Raw genomic sequence first — 25,684 nt, forward strand, 5'->3', positions numbered from 1 at the left:
TTAATTATCATTACATGTATAATGATTTTCTTTATGTGTATATTTTTATGCTTATGAGTTGTGTTCATGTATATTGTATGTACCGGTATGATAATTTCCTAGGCATAAAAGTATAACAGGAATTGCGTATGTGTAATACATGTACACGTAGGCGTAGGAATTTTAGCACCAAAATATTTGGGTTGTAGAGTGACATCTTTATGTATTTTAGTTCTAGTTTGAACTTTGAACATTGTATTTTTAGGGATGTTTATAGAACAAAGATTTGCATAATTTTTTTATTTTGATATTAGATTAATTTTATGTAGGTTGAATGGCTATTATATATACAAACATAATCGTATTTCGACTTTTTTGTACTAAATATTTTATAGCTGTAGTCCTAATGACAAGATTTTTCTTTACTTACATATTTATAAACAAAATTATTTTTTTCTTTTTCTCATTTACCTAGTGAGGTCAAACAATAGAGTTTCACTAGCATTGGCAAAAAACACCTGTAGGTTTCCTAAAATAGGGTTTCCTGGTCAGCCACAGAACATACTGGAATATGTATAATTTCTCATGTTTCGTAGTAAAGGGAGAAATTATTGTATATATAGGGTACTAGCGTAGTATTTTTTTAAGTTCACGTCAGTATTATAGGTATAAGACACATGACTAACATTATAACTGGAAATTTTTTCCCTGAGATTATCATATTCTAGCCCGCTGCAGACGGCAACATTCAAGTTCCATTCATATTATGAATATACTTTGATTGTAACATGCATTTATATATTTTTCAAAACAATACACGTCCGAGTATGTCTTGTGAGACGACTTGTCGCATTGGGTCGGAGCATATATGACTGTTTCCGGACACTTGGGTCGGACCCAGGTTTCCAGTTTCCCATTATTGGGTTTGTTTGGTTGTTCCTGGCCGGCGAGGTCGTTCATGATCGAGTTATTCATTTGTTCAGTTATTCAGTTTACATTCATGTCAACCATATTATATCTCTTGTTTGTACAAGGTTTACTTTTTCTAGCTAAGTTGTACCTAATAGTATATTTCAAGGTTTTTGTTATTAGTAGTAATTGTGGTTATTGCTTTTTTCATATGTTTATATAAATATATATATACAACTCGTCTAAGCATCAACCCAACAATGTTAGATCTGTAAATTTGCTTTCGCAAATTTTTTTGTTCTTCCCTCGCCAGGATTCGAACCCATGCTACTGAGATATCGTGACACCTAATCGCCTGCACTGTAGCCGTCCCGCTAGACCACACAACCACCTGGACTTCACAAAAAGATGAAGCTTTCGGTGGCTGTGTGTTACCTTTCCTCGTCAGTTTTAATCTAGCGTCGTACTACAGTACATGATATATAAGGCATGAAGATGTTATTGTTACAGATCAGCTCAATTATGCATAGTAAAGGATCCTACAAATTAATGCAAGATACAGTCACAGAAAATAATTATATTTATAAGTACGTCTGAGTCGGTGACAACTCTACAACAGATTTATCCATCGGATCACCAGCAGTGATGGTGATACATGGCTGTGTACATTATGTATATACAACTCGTCTAAACATCAACTTAACAATGTTAGATCTATAAATTTGCTTTCGCAAGTTTTTTTCTTCCCTCGCTGGGGTCCGAACCCATGCTACTGAGATATCGCGACACCTAATCGCCTGCACTGTAGCCATCCCGCTAGACATTAGGTGTCACGATATCTCAGTAGCATAGGTTCGAATCCCGGCAAGGGAAGAACAAAAAAAATTGCAAAAGCAAATTTACAGATCTAACATTGTTAAGTTGATGTTTAGACTAGTTGTATAAACATAATGTACACAGCCATGTATCACCATCATTGCTGGTGATCCGATGGATAAATCTGTTGTAGAGTTGTCACTGACTCAGATGTACTTATAAATATAATTATTTTCTGTGACTGTATCTTTCATTAATATGTAAGATCCTTTACTATAGATAATTGAGCTGATCTGTAACAATAACATCTCCATGCCTTGTGTATCATGTACTGTAGTACGACGCTAGATTAAAACTGACGAGGAAAGGTAACACAAGGCCACCGAAAGCTTTATCTTTTGTGAAGCCCAGGTGGTTGTGTGGTCTAGCGGGATGGCTACAGTGCAGGCGATTAGGTGTCACGATATCTCAGTAGCATGGGTTCGAATCCCGGCGAGGGAAGAAGAAAACAATTTGCAAAAGCAAATTTACAGATCTAACATTGTTGGGTTGATGTTTAGACAAGTTGTATATACATAATGTACACAGCCATATATCGCCATCATTGCTGGTGATCCGATGGATCACTCTGTTGTAGAGTTGTCACTGACTCAGACGTACTTATAAATATAAATATATATATATTAAGACACATGTATGTAATTGTTTAATAAATTCCGTTGTCCACTATGCTTGCTGGGCTATCAGCAACACTATATATATTGTATTCATTTATGCCTTATAATAGATATGAACGTATAGGGTATACGTATAGTTATATAAATGCAAAAGGTTGACATGAGATTATTTCTCTTAGTACTGGTACAAGTAATTGAGTTCATATTGTATAGTGTATGTTTATATTGATAATTTGTCTTATTAAATGGCAGCTCACAATATGCAGTTGCTGATCTCGAGCTAGTCAACAAACATAAGTCTGTGTTGTGTTTTTCTTTAAGGATTTAAAGGTTAAATGTTTTTTGTGGAAAAAAGACTAATTTAAGATCCTATGTCATTTAAGCTGTCTGAGTTATTGGTAATAATAAGATGTGGTTTAATTGCCATTTAGGCTCAACTGTCCACAAGAGACCAAATGACACTAAAATAAACAACCATAGGTCACGGTACAGCCTCAACAAAGAACTAAACCCATACTGAATAGTCAGCTATAAAAGGCCCTGATAAGACAATGTAAAACAATTCAAACATTTGTTTGTTAATATAAAAAAGATGTATGATTGCCAATGAGACAACTCTCATGACTCTCCACAAGAGACCAAAATGACACAGAAATTAAGTATAGGGTCACCGTACAGCCTTCAACAATGAGCAAAGCCCATACTGCATAGACAGCCTTTATATTTGAGGGTAAGAAGTTAAGGTTATATATATAGTTATCAAAGGTACTAGGCTTATAATTTAATATGCCAGATGTGCGTATATGTATACTATCTTTTCCTCAAGTTTATTGTTTTCTGTTTTCTGTTTGATTAAATCGATAATTAAGATCCATTTTATTACATCTACTCGATCTAGTGAGCTGTTTATTTGGCAATTGCAAATGGCAGTCAGCAGGGTTTAAGAACATGCGTTATTCAACCTGCTAGTCAAATACATTTTTTTAAAATATACTTTTTCACTTTTTTGGTCTTTTGAAAAATGTTGTTTGTGCTGTATTTAGACCCCTCTGCCAAGAAATTTGTTTTTCATGCACACAAATAAAGTCGTATAAAAATTGTGGTTTTTATCCAACACAATCATGTTTGAAATTTGTTTCAATTTAGACTTGTTTATATTTTTTGTGTGTGAATAGACTCATAAATAAAATTAATTTGACAAAACCTATGTTAATAACCCTGCTATAAAGAGCGGTATATTGAGTGAGGAAAGATGCATATGTCCATCCATCCATCCCTATGTGCTTCTGAAAAGTATAGCAATGTTTGTGAGAGTAGCTGTTCTCATGAATATTCAAATATGACATCAGTTTTTGGATATCTCATTTAAATATTTTGTCAACAATAACTGCTTAATAAATGTGAAGGATAAATAAACTGCCAAAAAACAGGTATGGAATGCTATTTGAATGCCTATATGCAAATTAATCATTGCCTTGAATTTGTAAACTGAATGCTTATGAACAGCTATCAAGTAAGAAATGTGAATGCTAGTAAACTGTTTAAGAACTGCAGTCCACTTTGACTTGCCAAGTTGGGCTATAGGTCACTGTACGACCTTCAATAACGAGCAAAGCCCATACCGCATAGACAGCTATAAAAGGCCCCAGAATGACAAATGTAAAACAATTCACACAAGAGAAAAACTAAGTAAACAGCCTAATCTATTTACAAAAAAATGAATGGAAAACAAATATGTAACACATCAACAAAAGACAACCACTGAATTACAGGCTGCTGACTTGGGACAGGCACATACAACGATACCGAATGTCGCAAGGTAAATAAACATGTTAGGGGGATCAAATCCCTCCCTAACCTTTGACAATGGTGAAAAACTACAACATAAGAACAAACTATAATAAAATGCTTTGCTGAGCTCAGCCTGATACGACCGCAGAGGTTAAACCCTGAACAGTTAATTGGTCCAAATTTGGACACAATATTCAAGTTTGTTACTGTCTGTTTTTGACCCCTTTTTGACCCTGAATTCCTAAACTGTTGGCACCATAACCCTCAAAATGAATCCAAGCCTTCTACTTGTGGTATCAAACATTGTGGAACAATTTCAGAGCAATTGAAATACTTATAGACAAGTCATTATCCTGAAAGTAGAAAAATGCTTGTTTTGGTCCCTAATTCCTAAACGGGTGGACCATCACCCCCAAAATCAACCCCAACCTTCCTTTTGTGGTATTGAATCTTCTGATTGAATTTCAAAGAGATCCATTCATGTAAACTAAAGTTATTGTCCGGAGTGTTTTACGTATACTTCTCTTGATTCAATTCAATTCCTTATTTTCACTAAGACACAAAATATATGTTACATGAGGACAAATTACAAATCAAATACAATATATATGACAGAATAGACAGGTAACTAATAACAAAAGTGTACATGTATGCATCTAACTAAATGAAAGTAGATAGTTTCTTGATAAATACTATGGAACGCATGTTGATGATCAGAATTATATGCAGTGGTCCCAGCATTATATGCAGTTGCCACACCATTATAGGGCCGTAAATTGCCTGTCCTATAAAGACTGGCAGTCTGCCAAAAAAAATTGGACCCATTTTTAATTTTCCTGTATGCAATGAATTTTCCTAGAATCCACCACTTCTTAGATTTTTGTAACATTTCAATAAATAAGCACCTGAAATATATGGTTATAAACCAGGCTGTTAGAATAGGTATAGTAAGATTTTTTGTTTACGCTTTATCCTGCTTTTGACTCTTCACAATTTTTTTTTACTTAATATAAACTACATTTGTACCACCATTGGCGGATCCAGAAAGGGGTTAGAACCCCCCTTTTTTTGGACGATCAATGCATTTAAATGAGGACACGTGGTTGGACCCCCACCCCTTTATCCTGGGTTGTGACCCCTTTCAAAATGACTGGATCCGCCCCTGACCACCATCACTGATCATCATCTTCATCATCAAAAAACGTCATGATAATGTTGGGACCACTACATATAATGTTGGAATCAATGCATATCATGTTGGGACCACTGCATATAATGTTGGGACCACTACATATAATGTTGTGACCACTGCATATAATGTTGCGACCAATGCATATAATGTTGGGACCACTGCATATAAAGTTGGGACCACTACATATAATGTCGGGACCACTGCATATAATGTTGGGACCACTGCAAATAATGTTGGGACCACAGCATATCAATCTAATTAAAAACCGATCTCTCATCGCTCCTGTTTCTGATATGTCGGACTCCCACGCGACATATCAGAAACAGGAGCGATGAGAGATCGGTTTTTAATTAGATTGACAGCATATAATGTTGGGACCACAGCATATAATGTTGTGATCACTGCGTATAATGTTGGGACCACTGCATATAATGTTGTGAGCTCTGCATATACTGGTGTGACCAGTGGCGGATCGAGAAGTTTTCATAAGTGGGGGCCAACTGACTGCCTATGAGGGGGCCCGATCTCGTCACGCTTCAGTGATTCTCTATATAAGCAATTAATTGTTTTTCTCAAAAAGGGGGCCGGGCCCTGTCCCCTCCGCCTCTGGTGACCACTTCATATAATGGTTTGACCACTGCATATAATGCTGATCATCAACATAAGGCAGTCATGGCGTTTCATAACAATCCCTCCCGTAAGGAAGTGGTATCATACCACCATAAAATATATCAGAAGAACATAACCACGGTATTGTATTATGCAAACAAATTGTTTTATAATAGATGTGTTTATTTCCGATGCAATTTAAAGGTGACTGACAACATTTTGTGCTTTGTATAGAATATCGCCATAATAGATTGGATGTGAAATACCTGAACGTATAAGACGTGTGCATGTTGATTTATTTTCATTATGCACAAGCACTCAGTCATGAAAATATATACCGATAAAAATGTGAAATACAGAGTAAATCTTAAATTAATAGTACTGACGTGCACAAAAAATACATGGATGATAAAAAAAAATCATTGTAGTGAGCATGAAATGATTTCGGCCAATTTGTATAGTTACGCTTTGACTCTGCTGTCTGTTACATAGTGATGCCAAAACGACGTCAAGGAAATAAGGAATCTGCACAGACACTTGTCTCCGTATTTTTTTCCTATATACCTTATTAAAATCATGATAACACGCATATAGGATTTTTTTTTCTGAGACAAGTGCCTGTGGGACGTGTCGCCAATTGTGTATTCTAGATCATGTAGTTCTAGAATTCTGTTACAGTAATGTTGTTATTTATTTTAGAGTTGTTTGCTTTATCTTTTTACCAGGCCTATGCAAAAGATGACACGGTTTCAATAGGAACGGTCTTGGAAAAGTTGAGTGAACTCGAAAACGTAATTACCTTTCAGAACCAGGAGTTACGAAAACTTAAAGAAAATGAACGAAATCTCTTACAAAGGATTCAGAATTTGGGAGCATAAACATGCCTTGAAAGAAAATGACTTAGAAAACCAATCTGTGTCAGTTACAGGTAATAAATTATAAGACTTCTTCGAGCAGTATAGGAGATTAATACAGTCGAAATTCTCACATTGCTTCTCATTTTTGAAATTCATGTTTTGCGTTTAAGTTTTAAAGAAACGGAACATCAGATATCAAATATTATGGCACATTTTTATTCCACGTCACTTTTCTTTCTTATAAATATGTTTTCCACTTTTTCTGTTCGCGCTAGTTGTCGGCTTTAAATAGACAAATGCTGATGGAACATTTCTATAATGACGACCCCTATGTGAAGTTCTCTTAGACACATTCCCCATTTCAATTTTATTTATTTTAAGATGTAACCTCACTGACTGGGTAATTTTAAATATGCTGACAATATTTATGGAAATAGGTCGGAAGTTTAACATTGATCTTAATTATCGTTATGTGTAGTAAAAAAACACAAAAATTGCTAGAAGCTTTACAGCCGTAACATGCACTAGTATAATATCAACAGTTTAAATGAAGCTTGGCTGAAATTTGATATCTGTGTCACCAATTACCATGGATATGTTAAAATTGTCGTTCACCACAATACCGGATCTTTCCTGGACTATGACAACGAATAGGCGAATCCAGGGGACCCTGCATGACCGGTCCCAGTTTGGTGTGGAAAATTTGACTGAATATATCGGGAATCACTGTTCAAAGCATGACGGGAGCAGCCCACCTTATGAAAGGTTCTGGATCCACCACTACATCCCCAGATGAGACTTATCGCAAAAGTGTACTCACAATAAGCACCACGGCTTGTTTTCACAGTACAGCTTGATTTACTCGCTCTTTCAAATCATTGGAGATCACCACATATTTAGATAGAGGCCGTGTTCCTCAGTCGTCATGTTTTATTACGGTGTTTTTTTCGTCTATTGTTTTTTGCCATGGCGTTGTACGTTTATCTATATCCATCGGATTTTTAATGCCCCCATGGTATTTTCTGACTCTCTTTATAAATAAAGGGCAGATTCACAATAGGAAAATCCAAGTCATGTTTGTAAATTTAACTGAAAGATATATCGTAAAAAACATGAGACACGGTCATCTAACACGGTCACAAAAGGATATCATTTTATAGTTGATGGTTTAATTTAAAAGGTTCTGACCAAACACTCCAATCATACATTAATATGAGTAAAGAAGACGTCCACGAGACAGCAACTCCCCAACATAAACATAAAATGAGCCATCTTAGAGGGCAATTTTCAGATGCTACAAATAATTAGACCAGACCTCTCCTGCATAAAAATTTCTTCGAGTTGTAGCGTTTACCAAGCGTATACCTTTGTATTTCGACGTACTTCAAACTTATACAACGCGCGTTTAACGATTGCTTAATAAAGCGTTCCTCTGGCATGCAACTAACGTATACCGTCTTGGCAACTTTCTCTACGTTTGGTTCACGCCGGTCTATACGCCAATTTGTGACGCCGGTTTGAGACGGAAACCGTCTAGAAATTAGCTCAAATGATAATATTGTGAAGATTACCGTAATTTTGCTTGACTTGATGATGCTAGTAACCGATACATGGGCAATTTATTGTAAAGAAAAGCCCATATTTATGTAACAGAAGTATTCTACTTTCCAATAAATAGCTGAAAGTTTACATTTCAACTATGTTGTAAAACTGCTATATTTTGGGGCCCAAAAGGGGTGTTTACTCCTTTGGATATCATAGTGAACTCTCCATTTTAGGGCTTGAATAAATAAGTCTAAAAGGTTCAGTGTTCAGTGGGATGTCCTTTCGTTTGAGAAAAGTGCAAGAAAGGTCATTGACTTCTAATCGTTCAAATGAAATGTGAACTTGACAGGTCATTAGTTATTATTTACGATCATTAAATTCAACAGTCTTTGATATATGTATAATTATGTTGTTTTCATAACAATTAATGTCCAATATATGGATGCATCACACTAGAGGTACATTTAATAACTTTGGCAACTTATACAGTTTCTACCTTTTGTTTGATGTGTTTGAGCTTTTGATTTTGCCATTTGATTAGGGACTTTCCGTTTTGAAAATTCATCGGAGTTCAGTATTTTTGTGATTTTTTTTTTTTTTGTAACATAGGTACTTGGGGATAGGACAATTTTGTTTTGCCCTCCCCCTTTTTCAATTATTTTCATGTTTTACAGTAAAAGTCAATTCCAATTTTAAAAAGTGATCGCAGTGGATAGTAATTTACTATCCACTGCGATCACTGATTTATTATAGAGCTCTAATTGATAATAAATAGCAAATACAAGTTATTTTTAGTATATGTATGTTCATATTGTAATGTAAAACACGAAAATAATTGAAATGAATGGGAAACCAAAAAAAAAAATTATTTTGGAAAAAAGGGGGAGGGCAAAAAAAAGTGTCCTGTCCCCAAGTACCTATGATTTGTAATGGTGAACAATTAAAGGAAAATAGCTACATACTAAGCAGCATCACTTTTCCTTAGAAAACAAACAGTTTACTATAGTTATTGACCAAGCAAGTCGGTATATTGGATTTAATCTGCACAGCTTGGGTGACCCTGATTAACCCGAACGACGTAGAAGTTCTGGTTAAAGGGTCACACGAGCGATTTACAGTATAAAACTTTTCTACGTCTATTTAAAATAAGATTACACGCTTTGGCACAGCTACAAATCATATTATTATTTGTAAATGAAAACACTAGTTTCTGTTTATCATCATATCATAAGACATTGGTCCATAGGGCCGGGTGTATTTTGTATGTCGGATTATATTTTGTACAAACAGAGACATATATACACATGTGTCTCTGGTACAAACATGTATATTTATGTTGATTTACATGTCATTTTAATAAACAATTTACCTACTATACAGAGAAACAGAAAAATAAATATCCATTTCACAAAACTAATATATGTATTCTGGGAACAGTATATATATCTGTTCCTGCTGTATTGTAATGGTTTCTAAAAGAGAAAGAGTGACAGATCTTGAATTGTTCTACCTTCGTCGAACGAACAAAAAAAGTAAAATTAAAGAGTAGCTATCATTTAATAAAGGTTACACATGATATCCTTGTCGAATACGAAGGTTTATGATGAAACGGTAATCCCGGTTCTTTGTCCAAGTTCAGTCCTATTAAATATAGTTCAGAATAAATTTTTTAGTTATGAATTTTCAGTTATGCCATCTGTGAAGTTTTGCTACAGAAGAGAGTCAAGAGAACTAACCATCATGGATTATGTCAAATGATTTCTAAAGTCAACATATATAAAGAAACTATAATAAGATAACTGAATGTATGTTGTTCCAAACTTTGATTACTTAGTACCTCGATTTGAAACTGACAGTTCTCTCTTAACGGGGATGAAAGAATTTTCAAGTCTCAATTCTTAAATCAGATTTAGTGATACTTTTTTTTTTTTATATTATCTTTACCTTTTGTGCACAGCACGAATTATGTTTTCGTGCAAAGACATTTTTGACATCATTTCCTTTCTTTGTCTGTATAAACTGTCATGCCTATAACGTAGTTAACTTACATATATAGATAGATATTATCCAGACAATGCTTTTAATGCAAGATTACATATTTACATTGTATGAAAGTAAATATACAAATTCATTAAAAAAAAATCTCGATGAATTCAAACTATGTATGTAAAGATTGGTTAGTTTGTTTTTAATAATATATCCAATTTAATCTTGCAGTTTCAAGTACTGTCGGAGTAAAAATTTTAGGATTACTCATCAGGTTTCAATTATAAATTGTGCATATCGAGTACATTTTTTTTACATAAAAGTAAACTACTAGTTGTTAATATCTGTCTCATTTGGGTCTATTATGGAGAGTTGTCTCATTGGCAATCATACCACATCTTCTTTTCTAAATATATATATATATATATATACCATTAGCAAAAACAAAAAATAACAAAATAATAAACAAAAGTAGCATAATTTTAGAAAAATAGTACCTCCTAAAATATCTTATACTTCTTTATCAAATGGTATAAAATGTGATATTTGGACAGACTTCAATGTAAATACATTAAGTTTTAAAAGAGTCCACTCATTATGGTATGAAATTTACAATACTGGTTAAAAACAGCTGAACAAAAATGAGTGTTTAGAAGAAAGTCATGTCAATGCCTTCTATTTTAGGAAACTATTTAAAAAAAAAGAAATACATAAGGAACCAGAAAAGATTGCGTGGGTCTAACAATGGTTAAGGAAGGAAATAATCAATCCAAATAAAGAGGTCGATAGTCATACAGGGGAAACAACCGAAATTTAATATCATTTTACCAAAAATGTGAAGGGTCGAGTAACAAAGGATATGATCAGTTTTTGTGTGGAAATTAATATTTTATAGACATGAATTATGATGGATGATGATGGACAAACAATAAAATTATACATTTAATGTCTCAGACAATTACTCAGGACGATGTTGTTTACAAGCTGATTAGGTAAGTTTGTCGCACGGGTACACATCAATCATTTGTCAATGTTCTTCTTTCGGACTTGCTATATAAAGAAGTCAGAATTATCATTTGAACATTCAACGTTCACCTACCATTGAAAGTATATCTAGACTCAAGGTAAGTTTTCTTCTTGTATATCTATAAGATTGTCAAAGGCAAATTTCTCCGTAGTAAAATTACTTTTTGTTAAGGGACGACATCAAAAGTTCAATGAAGGATACAAAACTTAATTCACATAGTTTTTTCACTGACCCCCACACCCCCCCCCCCTTCTTAACTTAATTTGGGAAAAATTGATTGACCAATAGGGATGTATGTAAAATCGATTTTAGATTAACAAAACTTGCAGCAATGTTGACCCCCCCCCCCCCCCCCCCAAACTATTTGATTTAAGTTTTTTTTTATCCTACATCGATCTTTTGATGTCGTCCCTAAGGTAAAGCTTTATCAATAATTTAATTGGAATTTTCAAAGCACGAAAAAAAAAACGACAATTATTTTTAGAAAATTGCGATGTAAGAATAATGTACAGTAAATTTAGCTCTAAGTTTCTGATTGTCTTAGCAACAGTTACACTATTTATTATTTATCTATTAATTCGTTTTTATCTAATTTTCTTTCGAAAGCATTTAAGGCTACTTATTCAATAGGGATTTTATTCTATTCAAAATAAAATTTCAATGTCAAAAATATATAGGTGGAATCTGATTGACATTTCATAAGTTCATAAAAACTTTTGCATCACTTTAGTTCCAAAATTGCCTTTCTTTACACGGATACTTTAGTACAAGCAACCTTAATGTGCATAAGTTAATGTGAGACCACACTCAATTTTAGTGGCTACATTTTACTGTTTTTATTTTTTCAGTAGTTAATTTTTCACAATGATCAAAGGATTCGTTCTCCTCGCACTTTTGGTGGCTGTTGCCAACTGCACCTACTACAAGGGTGGTTACGGTAAAGGATACGGAGGTGGATTCGGAGGTTATGGTGGTGGATACGGAGGTGGATATGGAGGCATTGGTGGATACGGAGGACTAGGTGGATACGGAGGTTATGGAGGTGGATACGGAGGTTACGGAGGTGGATACGGAGGTTATGGAGGTGGTTACGGAGGCGGATACGGAGGTGGATACGGAGGTGGATTCGGTGGTTACGGAGGCGGATACGGAGGTGGATACGGAGGTGGTTATGGAAAGGGATACGGAAAGGTAAAAATAACGCATGTTATTATATATAAAATATAAGAGCTCCATGAATCTATATAACTTTTCGTTGTAAAACGATGAAAATCTCTATACAATGTTTCATTAAGATAATAATTAATCAAAACCGTATAATGAAAAGCCGCCTCTTTGTATTTTTTTGGCGTTTTGTATATAAAATTCATTGAGTCTTTTTGTTTTGAAGAATATCGCAGTTTAAGTCTTTCCATGAGATATGGGATACGGTACCTTATTTTTTTTTATTTTAGCAATAATTCTATTTTTAGGATGCTTTAATCAGTTGGATATACCATAATATTTGAAATTGGAGAAGAATACAAACCTGACATTTTTTAATTTTTTTTAATTACTACTTTAACAGTGTATTATATCAATGTTGTAAAGCATACGCTCAGTTATTGTTATCATTGACACCCGTGTATCTTTCTTTTTGCAGGGACTTTACTAGACAAGGATGGAACTTATTTGTTAAAATATGAATTCCACAAACCCAAAGCCAGGACATGGGGAAACAATTGAAAACCGACCAAATATCAAATACGTGACATAAAACCGACATGGACACTTTCATTTATCATTGCATTTGTCATTGTAAATAAAACGTTACAACTTTCGAATGGTTTTATATTATTTTAATTACATAGACTGGTGCTTGACATGTAATATGAATGTGTGTGTATAATTGAAAATATGACAATTTTAAACACATATGTTTCAGAAGCCTCAGATGGAATTCAGGTTTTTTCTTGGTCTTGTCTTGGATTGTTTCGTGGTTGTCTCTTTGACGCAAGCCCACATCTATTCTTTTATGCAAATCTTTTAATTATATGGGATAAACAACTGCCTCCATACTTAATTTCAATTCAATAGTTTGTCACTATACAAATACTTGCGTTAATGACCTGACAACAGTATTGTTTGAATAAGTCTGTTTAAAGGTTTGGTTAGCTTTTGAGGTGAATGAGGATATGTTTGTACTTTGAAAATAATATTACCATTACATATTGGACGTGAAATACCGGAACGTATAATATGTATGCATGTTGATTTATATTTTACGAATGATGTCCTTGAAGTTGTACCGATGATAAAATTTAGTTAATGTTCAAACTGATTTTTACACTGAGTTTGTTTATATTTTCTGCTGTTATACTGCTATCACAGGTTAAGAGAAAATTTCAGAGCTCACAGAAATGTTTAACACCGCCCTATTCTATGAGTGCCTGTTCAAAGTCAGGAGCCTAACATTCAGTGGTTGTCTTTGGTTGCTGACTGTCTTCTTTTGCCGTTTATTTCATAAATCGGCCCGTCAGTTTTTAGTTAAGTTGAATTATTTCATATTTTGTCTTGTCGGGGATTTTATAGCTGACTATGCGATATGGTATGTACTCATTGTTTAAGACCGTTCTGTGAATTCTGAGGCGGACTTAGGGATGAGGGGGAAGTTTGTCCGCCCCCTTTTAATGGGAAAAATTTCTTTGATTATATAAAGAATCACTGAGGCATTACTGGAGCGGGATCCCTCTTATGCAGTCAGGAAGAGCCCCCTCCCCCGGCCCCCTAAAGAAAATATCTGAATCCGCCACTGAGAAATATAAACAGTATTATCAATTAAAGATTTTAATATAAGAAGAGCTATATATATGTAAAATGAGAATAAGTGCTCATGATATTAGAATTGAGAAAGATAGATATAGTAAAAATACATAGGTCATGATGAAGCTATTGAAGATGAGACGCATTTTACAGTAAATTGTCCTTTATATAATTAACAGAGGAAATTATCATTTGATAAAGTAAACACTTTTTGTCCTAATTTTAAAGAACTACCTACGGATAAAAAATATTTCTGGCTGTTCACAAATGAGCATTTACCAACTATCTTGTTCCTAGGAAGTTACATTATTCTTTAAAGGTTTAGAAATAAAATCCAGATGTAAACAAAATATATAAAACATTTTTATTATTATGAGATTTGATATAATAGTTATGTAAGACACATTTTGTGTTAGGCTCTGATACTGTCCATAACGTTATAGTATGTAATTAGGTTTCTGTTTTTTCCTCCTAATCATATTGGGCATATTGTTGTAAAATGATGCCCTTTATGGGTTCTTGATTAGATTAATTAAATTCTTATCTTATTGTTTATATGTTGTTGGTTGTGATCTGCGTCAGTTGACAATCATACCACATCTCCTTATTCTATATTCCATAGTACCGGTATATAGTCAGGAATCTATTGAACCCCTGTTAAGTGCTAAAGGATAAAAGTGTATTATTTGTATGCATGGTGATCCATGATTTTTTTCTTTCTCATGGGTGGTCAATATGTCTATGCATGGGGTCTAAGACTTTGAGGTTAACGTTAAGTTTTATTATAGGCTTTAGAGGAAGGGCTTAAAATAACATTCAAGAACCAGCAGTACGCAGTCATATTGTCTGACTCATCATGTTTCAAGTTTGTATAAATAAAGGTCAAGGGATCAATGGGGCTGAGCAATTGGGGTCTACAGTTTAACATTAGCGTAAACATTCTATTAAAGTCTTGTTCTAATGAATAAACAGTAGCAATGCAGTGATAGTTTGTATGAGACATCAAAAGAATATGAAGATTCAATTTTGAAGAAAAAAAACATTTTCACACGAACAAGCAATGTTGAGACAGTCATGTTTTGCATGAAGCAATAATAGGGGATTCAATTTTGAATAAATCAAAGCCCAGTGATCTTTGGATACAAGCATTTATGAGGACAAAGCTTGGTATAATCATCAATGTACAAAAGCATTAAAACATTCTTTAGAACCAACAATAATAATGCAGTCATATCTTGAATGAAACACAAGTAGGATATGCAGGTCTCGGATGCAAGCAGTCATGCACGGGGAGTCCGTCTGAAGATTAAAATAAGCTCTTATTGAAAAACGTTATTAAAATCCTCCCTAGAACCAGCAATGACATGGCAGTTATTTTTATATTAAGCATCACAATCAGTGTCATTTCTTTTACTTTTTTCTCTGTTGTAAAATATTAATTTTGCATTTTTCGCATTTATAAAATCATCGCAATAATTTCTAAATTTGCAGTTCTTTATCAGTATTTACGTCCTGAACTTAAAGCATTCCTCGTTAATATTTGGTTTGCTTGTCCTTCGGTACTGTCAATTGATGTTAGAGTACTTTTGGAGGAATTGATTATTAGTACATTCCGGTTAATTTAGTGTGTGTGTGTGTGCGTGTGTGTGTTTTTATTAACCCTCAGGCTGTTCTACTTTCTGTATGTGTGTGTGTGTGTTTTGTCTTTACAGGAATCCTGTTTTCACATGACAACCTCGAACAAAACTATTTTCATTCTTCAGAAAATAATTTTGCGTCTGTACCAAGTTAGAAATTGTTGTCATTGCAATGTGATTGTCTCTTTACAAATTGCATTTGCTCGACATATTTGAAGATAAAGTGATGGGTTCGCCAATTTATCCACTGGGTTAATTTCCTGGAGATATTTAAAGGCTCGTCATATGGGAATTATTCCCCATTTAAAGATAAAAATGAAAAAGACACTATTGTTTTGCCTGTCGTCAAAAAAAATCTAGAAAAAGGGGTTGATAAGCCAAAACAGTCTTGTTGGTCAACTTTTGGACTGTCGATTAAAGGAGGTGTCGGAAAATAGACTGTTTGACAAATGAAAAAGTCGGACATGTTGACTGTTAAGATATAGCTACACACCCTTCTCAGCACACCGGCAAAGCTAACAAGGTCGTCATCAGGTGACAGATAAAAATGTCTTAAATTAGATTTTGTCCTGGTAACACTTATCAAACAGATAAATGGATGTAAACGGGAGAAAGATGGGGGAAATACCAGATTCTTCTTTAAAATGTATGAACTGCATACTTCATTTCGAAAAAAAAAGATTATAAATCAAGTTCTATCAAAGCGTTTTTAAGTTTGCGTAGTTTCGACAGACAAATACGCCTACAACCTATACCGTCAGTTATTCGGTCAGTGTATGTTCACTTGTGTTAATATGTCTTTTGATTTAGTTAAGCCATTTCAGTTGATATTTCATAGTGTGTCTTTCTATGTTGTGATGTTACACTACTGTTTTCTGAAAAAGGTCATTCGGAAGGATTGGTACCATTAAAGCGTTTAAACTCGCTGCAATTGTTTGCACCTATCCTAAGTCAGGAGTCTTATGTTCAGAAGTTGTCGTTTGTTGATGTGGTCCATAAGTGTTTCTCTTTTTTTTGTTTTTTATATGGATTAGACCGTTGGTTATCACGTTTGAATAGTTTTACACGTCTACTAATTTTGCGGGCCCTTTATAGCTTGCTGTTCGATGTAAGCCAAAGGCTCCGTGTTGAAGACCGTACTTACACCTATAATGGTTTACTTTTATAAATTGTGACTTGGATGGAGAGTTCTCTCATTGGCACTCACACCACATCTTCGTATATCTATATATAGTACTGAGTTACATGTACATAAACACTAAACTAAACTAAACTGAAACTATTCAGCATTCTAAACAAGGCATGAAGTGCGCTCCACGGATATTCAAATGGTAGACAATCATACCAACACCACATAGATTGTGGTCCCTACTCTTAACCTATCAAATAAAGATACTGGGATTAAATTCTGTACGCCAGACGTGAGTTTTGTCTACATAAGACGCATCAGTGACGCTTGAATAAAAAAAGTTAAAAGGGCTAAATAAAGTACCAAATTGAAGTGCATTGAAGACCCATAATTCCGAAAGGTTTAAAGTTTGCCAAACACAGAGCTCTCTGGCAATCTACTCCTGTGACGAAATATCGTTTTGTTACTTATCTTTCTATTCTATTTCTAAACAACAAGTAGAATAGAGGTTCTAAAGAGCCCGTGCATGTCGTTCACAGTAGGTACATGTGCATATTCAACAAAGGACGCTCTTCAACATTGGATACAACTAAGAGAAAACAAATCTGTTTTGTTGATAATGAAATGCTAATCATTTATACTGTTTAGTTTCTATATAATTTCTTTAGTATTTGCTCAAAACACATAAGAGGATAAAAAATATCCTCATTTAGGGGCAATCACTCTTAAAGAGTGACAGTCTATTAACGATATCGGCAAGATTTGACTTGTTAGTAGATCTCGACTTGCTGATCATTTCTGGGATTTAAACTGACTATTTATATATATATTAGATCGTTGGTTTTCCCGTTTGAATGGTTTTACACTAGTAATTTTGGGGCCCTTTTTAGCTTGCTGTTCGGTGTGAGCCAAGGCTCCATGTTAAAGGCCGTACATTGACCTATAATGGTATACTTTTATGAATTGTGACTTAGATGGAGAGTTGTCTCATTAGCACTCATACCACATCTTCCTACATATCTATTTATCTATTATATCATCTTAAGCAAAATGCGACAAATAAATGTTATAAAAGGACAAAAAATCTATTAAGGAGTCGTCGGACGAGTTCACCCATGCATGATGTCTTAACTATAGATCCTGTCTTGCTGATCACATATGCTTATTTAAGTTTCTACCTTTCTATTATAATGTTCAATGCGTTACATTCTTTCTATTATAATGTTCAATGCGTTACATTCTTTCTATTATAATGTTCAATGCGTTACATTCTTTCTATTATAATGTTCAATGCGTTACATTCTTTCTATTATAATGTTCAATGCGTTACATTCTTTCTATTATAATGTTAAATGCTGTGTCAAGATAAATGGCAATTTGACTTATTGATTTGGAGTAAATTCTGGCCTAAAACCAGGCTGAATATTATCGCAGTTATTATATAATATCTCATAAATAACTTAGTAATCTTTCAGTCAGTTTAATTGGAATCTGGAGCTGGCATGTCAGTTAACTGCTAGTAGTCTGTTGTTATTTATGTATTATTGTCATTTTGTTTATTTTCTTTGGTTACATCTTCTGACATCAGACTCGGACTTCTTTTGAACTGAATTTTAATGTGCGTATTGTTATGCGTTTACTTTTCTACATTGGCTAGAGGTATAGGGGGAGGGTTAAGATCTCACAAACATGTTTTACCCCGCCGCATTTTTTGCGCCTGTCCCAAGTCAGGAGCCTCTGGCCTTTGTTAGTCTTGTATTATTTTAATTTTAGTTTCTTGTGTACAATTTGGAAATTAGTGCGTTCATTATCACTGAACTAGTATATATTTGTTTAGGGGCCAGTTAAAAGACGCCTACGGGTGCGGGAATTTCTCGCTACATTGAAGACCTGTTGGTGACCTTCTGCTGTTGTTTTTTTCTATGGTCGGGTTGTTGTCTCTTTGGCACATTCCCCATTTCCATTCTCAATTTTAGTTGATGACATTAAGAGATTAGATATTGGTATAAATATAAATGGTGAATTGATTTGTATATTATTATATGCAGATGATGTTGTATTATTAGCCGAAAATGAAAACGTCCTTCAAAGAATATTAGGTGTTTTGAGTATATGGTGTAATGTAAATGACTTGTTGTAAATATGGACAAGTTAAAATTGTTCATTTTAGAACACAATCTGTGACACAAACAAATTTTGAAATTATGTTGAACGGAAACAAGGTAGATATTGTATCAAAATATATGTATCTTGGTTTATCGTTAAATGAGTTTTTGGGTTATAACGAGATTGCGAAAATTGTAGCAAAATCAGCCAGCAGATCATTAGGTTTGATAATTGCTAAATGCAAAGCAAATGGTGGTTTTGAATATTCTACTTCTACTAAGCTTTTCGACACTCTTGTTATGTCTGTTATTGAATATGGTGCTGCAATATGGTATAAAGTAAAGTATATTTACTTACTTATCCTCTTCGCTCCGGTCTGAGCATAAGGTCAACACAAAAATCAATAAAGTAAAGTATTCTCATGTATAAATGCTGTAAAAAATAGGGCAATGTGGTTTTTTATGGGTGTTGGAAAGTACACACATAATTTAGCCCAATATGGTGATATGGGTTGGATGCCTTTGTATTGTAAAACAATGGACAACTTATAGTAGATTTATGAAAATGTGTAATAATAAAATGGTCAAAAAAGTTTGGAATTTCAGAGTACACACAAAGTTTAAAGAAGTTGATATGAAACATTTTTATAACACTAATTCAATTATTGATAAACATGTTATAGAAAATATTGAGAGTATCTGTTAAATAGAGACCGGTATATTGATTTAATGTCAAACGAGCGTAGTAAACTACGTACTTACAGACTGTTTGAAAATGAATTTGGTGAAGAGAATTATTTATTAAAAAACATACCTGGTAAATATAGGAGTGCATATGCCAAATTTAGAAGTGGTACTGTTCCTTTGAAAATTGAGACTTGAAGTTATGAAGGTCTTTTAGTTGATAATAGAATTTGTTATACTGACAGCATTTGTAATGAAAATCTTTTAATTGAAGATGAAAAACATGTATTAATGAATTATCCTGTGTATGAAGATCTGCGTTGTTATTAGTTTTATTAAGCATCTCTATTCAATGTTAATTTTATGCAATTGTCTGATGACGATAAATAAAATTTTTATTCATAGATGAAAATATGTACTTTTATACTGCCAAAATCTGCAATGACATTTTACTGAAAAGAAAAAGTATTTTATATAGCTAATTTTAGTGTAAATAATGCAATATACATTTTAGTCTCTCATAACTTTTTTTAGAGTGGCTCTTGTATGTTTTATGAAATTGTTTTATTAACTATTTATATGTTTTATATAATGATTATGAAGAGGTGAGACTTAAATAAGATATTGTCTTTGTCTATAATTGTTGTGGAGCCTCCGACTTTTGCCGCAAAAGCAAGACATTTGCGATCCTATATTCCGTCGTCGGTGTCGTCCTCGTCGTCGTTGTCTGGTTTTGAAATTTTAATAACTTTCTTAAACTCTCATGGATTTTTTACCAAACTTGGACATAAGATTATTTATGATCATATATTTCCAGTGGCGAATCCAGAAATTTTCATAAGTGGGGGCCCACTGACTGCCTACGAGAGGGCCCACTCGGGTCATGTTCCAGTGGTTCTCTAAATAATCAACCATATTTTTCCAGACAAGGGGGGGCCTCTTAATTCGCCTTTGATTTCATTGGTTGTAATTTTTTATTTTATCATGAATCAGATTTGAACATGACTTGGGGAATGAGGGTAAAGACCGAATGTCAGTTTTAGTCTTATATATGTACTTTAATTTTAGTCTTACATGTATTTATGTGTACATATATCACTGATTCAGTGGCGATGGTGAATAGCTATATATAGACACTGACGAGTCTTAGATACCATTTTATAGTTTTGAATGTTTCTTCATCAGTTGACTAAAATTAGGTGGAGGTATGTTTTTATTTCCAACAGAGGGGCACTCATGCTCAACCTATATCAATTTGTGCATGAAGCGATTGATAGTTGCCAGACACTGAATGATTATACCACAAATTTGTGAAAGTTTTAACCTATGCATATATACTTTAAATACGATAAAAAAAAATCATGTCTTTTTCAGGACTTCTGATCCAACCATGTAGTATGGCATGTTATTGAGATATGGTTCTGGTTGATGGATGTTCATAAAGGACCTGTAGTACAAAGTATATCACTGGATTGAGCTCTCTGTCTAAGTGTATTATTAAAGTGCTTTGCTTTGATCTCGGTTCATTGTTATGCAATTCATTCTTTGTGAAATAAAGATTTTACAGACAACTCTCGCGTACAAGGAAGTCTCAAAGTATTATCATTTCTATGTACAATGTAAGTAACAGGGAGATAAAAGCATTTTATTTTTTGTTTGAACCAAACATTATTTGTCCATTGACCAAATTTGTTTTGCTTTCACCAGCTTTGAAGGAGATATTATCAAAGAATTGATAGAAAACAGCACAGAAGCTTACTTTCTAGCTCATCAGGCCCAAGCATCATGTTAGGCATTGTCATTACTAAAAACCAATAAATGTCTTCTAATCTGAGGATCAATTCAACATTTTAAAGTGTTTTACTAATGATACTGACAAGCCACCACAAAGATATATAAATAGAACCATACAAATAGTTAGCAAATACATATAAAAAAAGATGTGATATGATTGCCAATGAGACAATTCTCCACAACAGACCAAAATGACATAGAAATTAACAATTACAGGTTACCGCACAACCTTCAACAATGAGCAAAGCTAATGCAGCATAGTCAGCTATAAAAGGTTTTCAAATAACAATGTAAAACAATTCAAAGAAGTAAAATAACAGGCTTATTTCTGTACAAAAAATAAAGAAAAAACGAATATGTAACACATAAACAAACGACAACCACTGAATGACAGGCTGCTTATATCATGTTCTCAGATATCATCTCCCAATTTAAAAAAATCACGAAAAATTGAACCTATTATGTGTTGCTCTCCTAGCTATAAAATGTATCCAAAATCAAAGATGTGGAACATATTCTATCATAATCATTTGGTAACTAATGCAATTAGTGTCTCTTCCATGCCCGTCTTGAACATAAAAACTAAACCAAATATAAAATAAAAAAACTCCTAATGCTCAGGTTGGTTGTCATCGTGCAACACAGTTAATAACACATATAGGAAAATCATAGAACTACATTTATCATAAAACACTGTCAACATCCAAACATACCATCCACACTCATCTGTGTCCACACTTGTTTATGATCATAAAATAGTATCCAGAAATAAATTTTGTAAAAAAAATCCTACTTATAAATGGACTTTACCAGTTACCATTACATTCACTCTGTGGTTTAAGTTTGCATTTTTTAATAACTTTCTTAAATTATCCTGGATTTGAATAAAACTTGGACAGAAGCTTGTTTACACAGCTACTTTTGCATATGTACTATTATCACTTATAAATGGACTTTTCTACCAGTTGATATTACATACAGTCTGTAGTTATTTTTTTAAATCATTTATAAGATTCATAAACCATCCTGGATTTTTACCAAACTTGGACAGAAGTATACTGTATCCGTTTTTTACAAGCATATTTTTAATTTTCATACTTTTCAAACGTTTTATTTCATTAAATGTAAATCTCTATGAGCATTCCCCTATCACATTGATAACATAGAGAACAAAAAAAGAAAGCGAGACACTAGGTTCCGCGGAACCCTTACAACTGTGTAATGGATATAAGTTATTTTAAATGAGAAGGGTCGGTTAACAAAAGGATATGATCATTTCTTTGTATTGAAATTAATATTTTATTGACGTGAAATTATGATAGATGATGATGGACAAACAATTAATTTCGACATTTAATGTCCCAGACAATTACTCAGGACGATGTTGTTTACAAGCTGATTAGGTAAGTCCGTCGCACGGGTACACATCAATCATCAGTCGATGTTCTTCTTTCGGACTTGCTATATAAAGGAAGTCACAATTATCATTTGAACATTCAGCGTTCACCTTCCGTAGAAAGTATATCTAGATTAAAGGTAAGTTTTCTTATATATCTCTTGGCCAATTTTTGTTGTTGTAGCATAACTTTTTTTACCGTTTGAAATGGTAAGGCTCTATCAATAATTATAGTTTAAAAACAGAACAAAAAATTCTTATGGGAAAACTGAACGAAAGAAAAGTGCATTATAACTTATAGCTTTTTAGGGTGAAACTGAGTATCTAAGCCACCAACAGAACACTACAGCATAATAACTGCATGTTACTTGACAAATCCATTCATAAACGAGGTTTTCATCAACTTTAAAAAAAAAACTGAAGTGTTTAACTGCAATCTAAAGAAAAGTTATTATTTATTAAATTCGTCATTATTCAATTTTCTTTCTGTTCAATTTCTGAAGAATTTAAGTTGTCTTGATAAATATATAAGCTGCCCATATTCATGTACTAAAACTATCAGTGTGTTCAGTGGCGGATCCAGGGGGTTCCGGGGATGGAACCCCCCTTTTTTTTTGCCGATCAATGCACTTGAGAGGGATCATACAGTTGGACCTCCCCCTTTACTCTGGGTTGGGAACCCCCTTTTAAAATGGCTGAATCCGTGCCTGGTGTGTTTATTATAAATGAACAGAAACTTTGTTTGATTCTTTAAAGTTAAAACATTAAATAGAATGATGCAAAGAGACGTGTGTGTTTATTTTTATAAATGTTAAAAAATATATTTAATGAATGGCTATTATCTATTTTGAATTTATTGAATCATAAAACTAATTTTTGACTCTTCACATTGAATAATCCGCGAATTAGTTTTATGGTTCAATAAAATCAAAATAAATTATTGCCATTCATTATAAATAAATTTCTATCAAAACTAAGGCTCAAAGAACTTTTTATATTATTTATATTAACAATAACAACGTACACACATGTTGGCGTATGAATACACAACGTCAAGTGGGCGTGTCGCCATCAAAATTGACAACATTGAAATAAAACTAATAATTTTAACCAATCAGAAGACAGTAAAAACACAAAATTTATTTATTGTCTGATTGACAAAATTTCGCAAATACATTAAACAATGCATCACTTTAGTTCGGAAATAAAGTTCTAATATAAAAATGCAATTGCCTTTTTGTGCACGGATACTTTAGTACAAGCAATCTTGAGTACATTCGTAAATTTGTATATTCACTGTACCTCTGTTGAGTTGCACCTAAATGTAAATCAAACTTGCTTGTGTAATGTTGTCTTTTCATTATACTCATATGACTTACAGGTTTTTAAAGTAGCTTTTTCCATTTTCTGCAGTTTGAAATTTCTGCGACATAAATTTAAACTTCTGTCTGTGACATAAACTTAAACAATTTAAACTTAAGTCTTGTTACTATTTACAGTAAAACCTGAGTCCGGACCTTTAATAAACCGGTTTCCTGTCCATTCCGACCGAAAATTAAAGTACCGTCCCCCCCCCCCCCCCCCTTTTCAAAGTATTTATTAAAATACCCTTTGTAAACCTGACCATGTGTACGTATAAAATATTAAAGAATTTGTATCGCAGTCAATGTTATGGGCTATATTTTCTTGTTTTTTTTTTTCAGCAGTTGATTTTTCACAATGATCAAAGGATTCGTTCTCCTCGCACTTTTGGTGGCTGTTGCTAACTGCACCTACTACAAAGGTGGTTACGGTAAAGGATACGGAGGTGGATTCGGAGGTTATGGTGGGGGATACGGAAGTGGATATGGAGGCTTTGGTGGATACGGAGGAGGATACGGAGGAGGATACGGAGGTCTAGGTGGATACGGAGGAATCGGAGGTTATGGAGGCGGATACGGAGGTGGATTCGGTGGTTACGGAGGCGGATACGGAGGTGGATTCGGTGGTTACGGAGGTGGATACGGAGGCGGATACGGAGGTGGTTACGGAAAAGGATACGGAAAGGTAAACATAATATATTTCATTACACCAATTTGACCCTTAAGACTGATATATAAGAACTCAATGAAATTGAATTACTTTTCTTTAGCAGAAAACGATCTAATAATTTAGGTAGATTCTATGAATAATCACAGTTTTTAATGCTTAAATCATTTGGATATTTTCATTTAATAATAATTGAAATGAGAAGAGATTAGAAGAACGTAAATCTCTAGATTTTATTTATTTCATAAGTATTAACAGTGCTTTATATCAAGTTTGTAAGGCATACTCGAACTTATTGTTATCAACACACATCTATTTTTCTCTTTACAGGGAGGGTACTAGACAAATACTGCACTTACTGGTTAAAATATGAATTCCACAAACCAAAAAGCCAGCACTAGGGAAAACAAATGAAAACCGATCAAACGCCAAAGACGTGAAAAAGACCGATATGAACACTTTCATTTATCATTACACTTGTCATTGTAAATAAAACATTTACAACCTTCGAATGGTTTTATCTTTTTGAATTTACCTAGCCGGGAGCTTGACACACAGTTAACACATATGTATACGATTGCAGATTTATGCTTATATTTCGATGTTTTTCTTGGTCTTGTTAACTTGTTTGGTTGTTGTCTCATTTATTTCTAAGCTAGCACCTTGGATCAAAAGTCTATCGCTATTGTATTATGAACACTATGGTAAATCGTCTGATTAT

The 25,684-nt window shown here is 33.7% G+C and overlaps 1 protein-coding gene across 17 annotated transcripts; it reads left to right on the forward strand.

The window, feature by feature from the left end:
• The first annotated feature begins 11,110 nt into the window (after positions 1–11,110).
• LOC139518800 (keratin-associated protein 6-2-like) lies at positions 11,111–25,475 on the forward strand. 17 transcript variants are annotated; one of them, XM_071310376.1, is made up of 6 exons: positions 11,360–11,485; positions 12,237–12,421; positions 12,452–12,472; positions 12,509–12,541; positions 24,719–24,981; positions 25,294–25,475. In XM_071310376.1, exons 2-6 carry the CDS (start codon positions 12,253–12,255, stop codon positions 25,303–25,305), a joined length of 498 nt encoding a protein of 165 aa, XP_071166477.1. In that variant the 5' UTR covers positions 11,360–11,485; positions 12,237–12,252; the 3' UTR covers positions 25,306–25,475. The 17 variants fall into 17 exon arrangements, with proteins under 17 accessions (XP_071166463.1, XP_071166477.1, XP_071166473.1 ...); XM_071310372.1 differs by having other exon boundaries at positions 12,237–12,541; positions 24,719–24,910; positions 24,956–24,981; XM_071310369.1 differs by having other exon boundaries at positions 12,237–12,472.
• The last annotated feature ends 209 nt before the right edge of the window (positions 25,476–25,684 follow it).

This window comes from Mytilus edulis, chromosome 4 (assembly GCF_963676685.1).
Source record: "Mytilus edulis chromosome 4, xbMytEdul2.2, whole genome shotgun sequence".
Taxonomy (NCBI): Eukaryota; Metazoa; Mollusca; class Bivalvia; order Mytilida; family Mytilidae; genus Mytilus; species Mytilus edulis.

Coding starts and splice junctions, on each gene's coding strand:
- LOC139518800 (XM_071310362.1), top strand. CDS start 12,253: ATGATCAAAGGATTCGTTCTCCTCGCACTTTTGGTGGCTGTTGCCAAC. Junction 12,542..24,718: donor TTACGGAGGCGGATACGGAG/GTGGATACGGAG, acceptor CCTACTACAAAG/GTGGTTACGGTAAAGGATAC.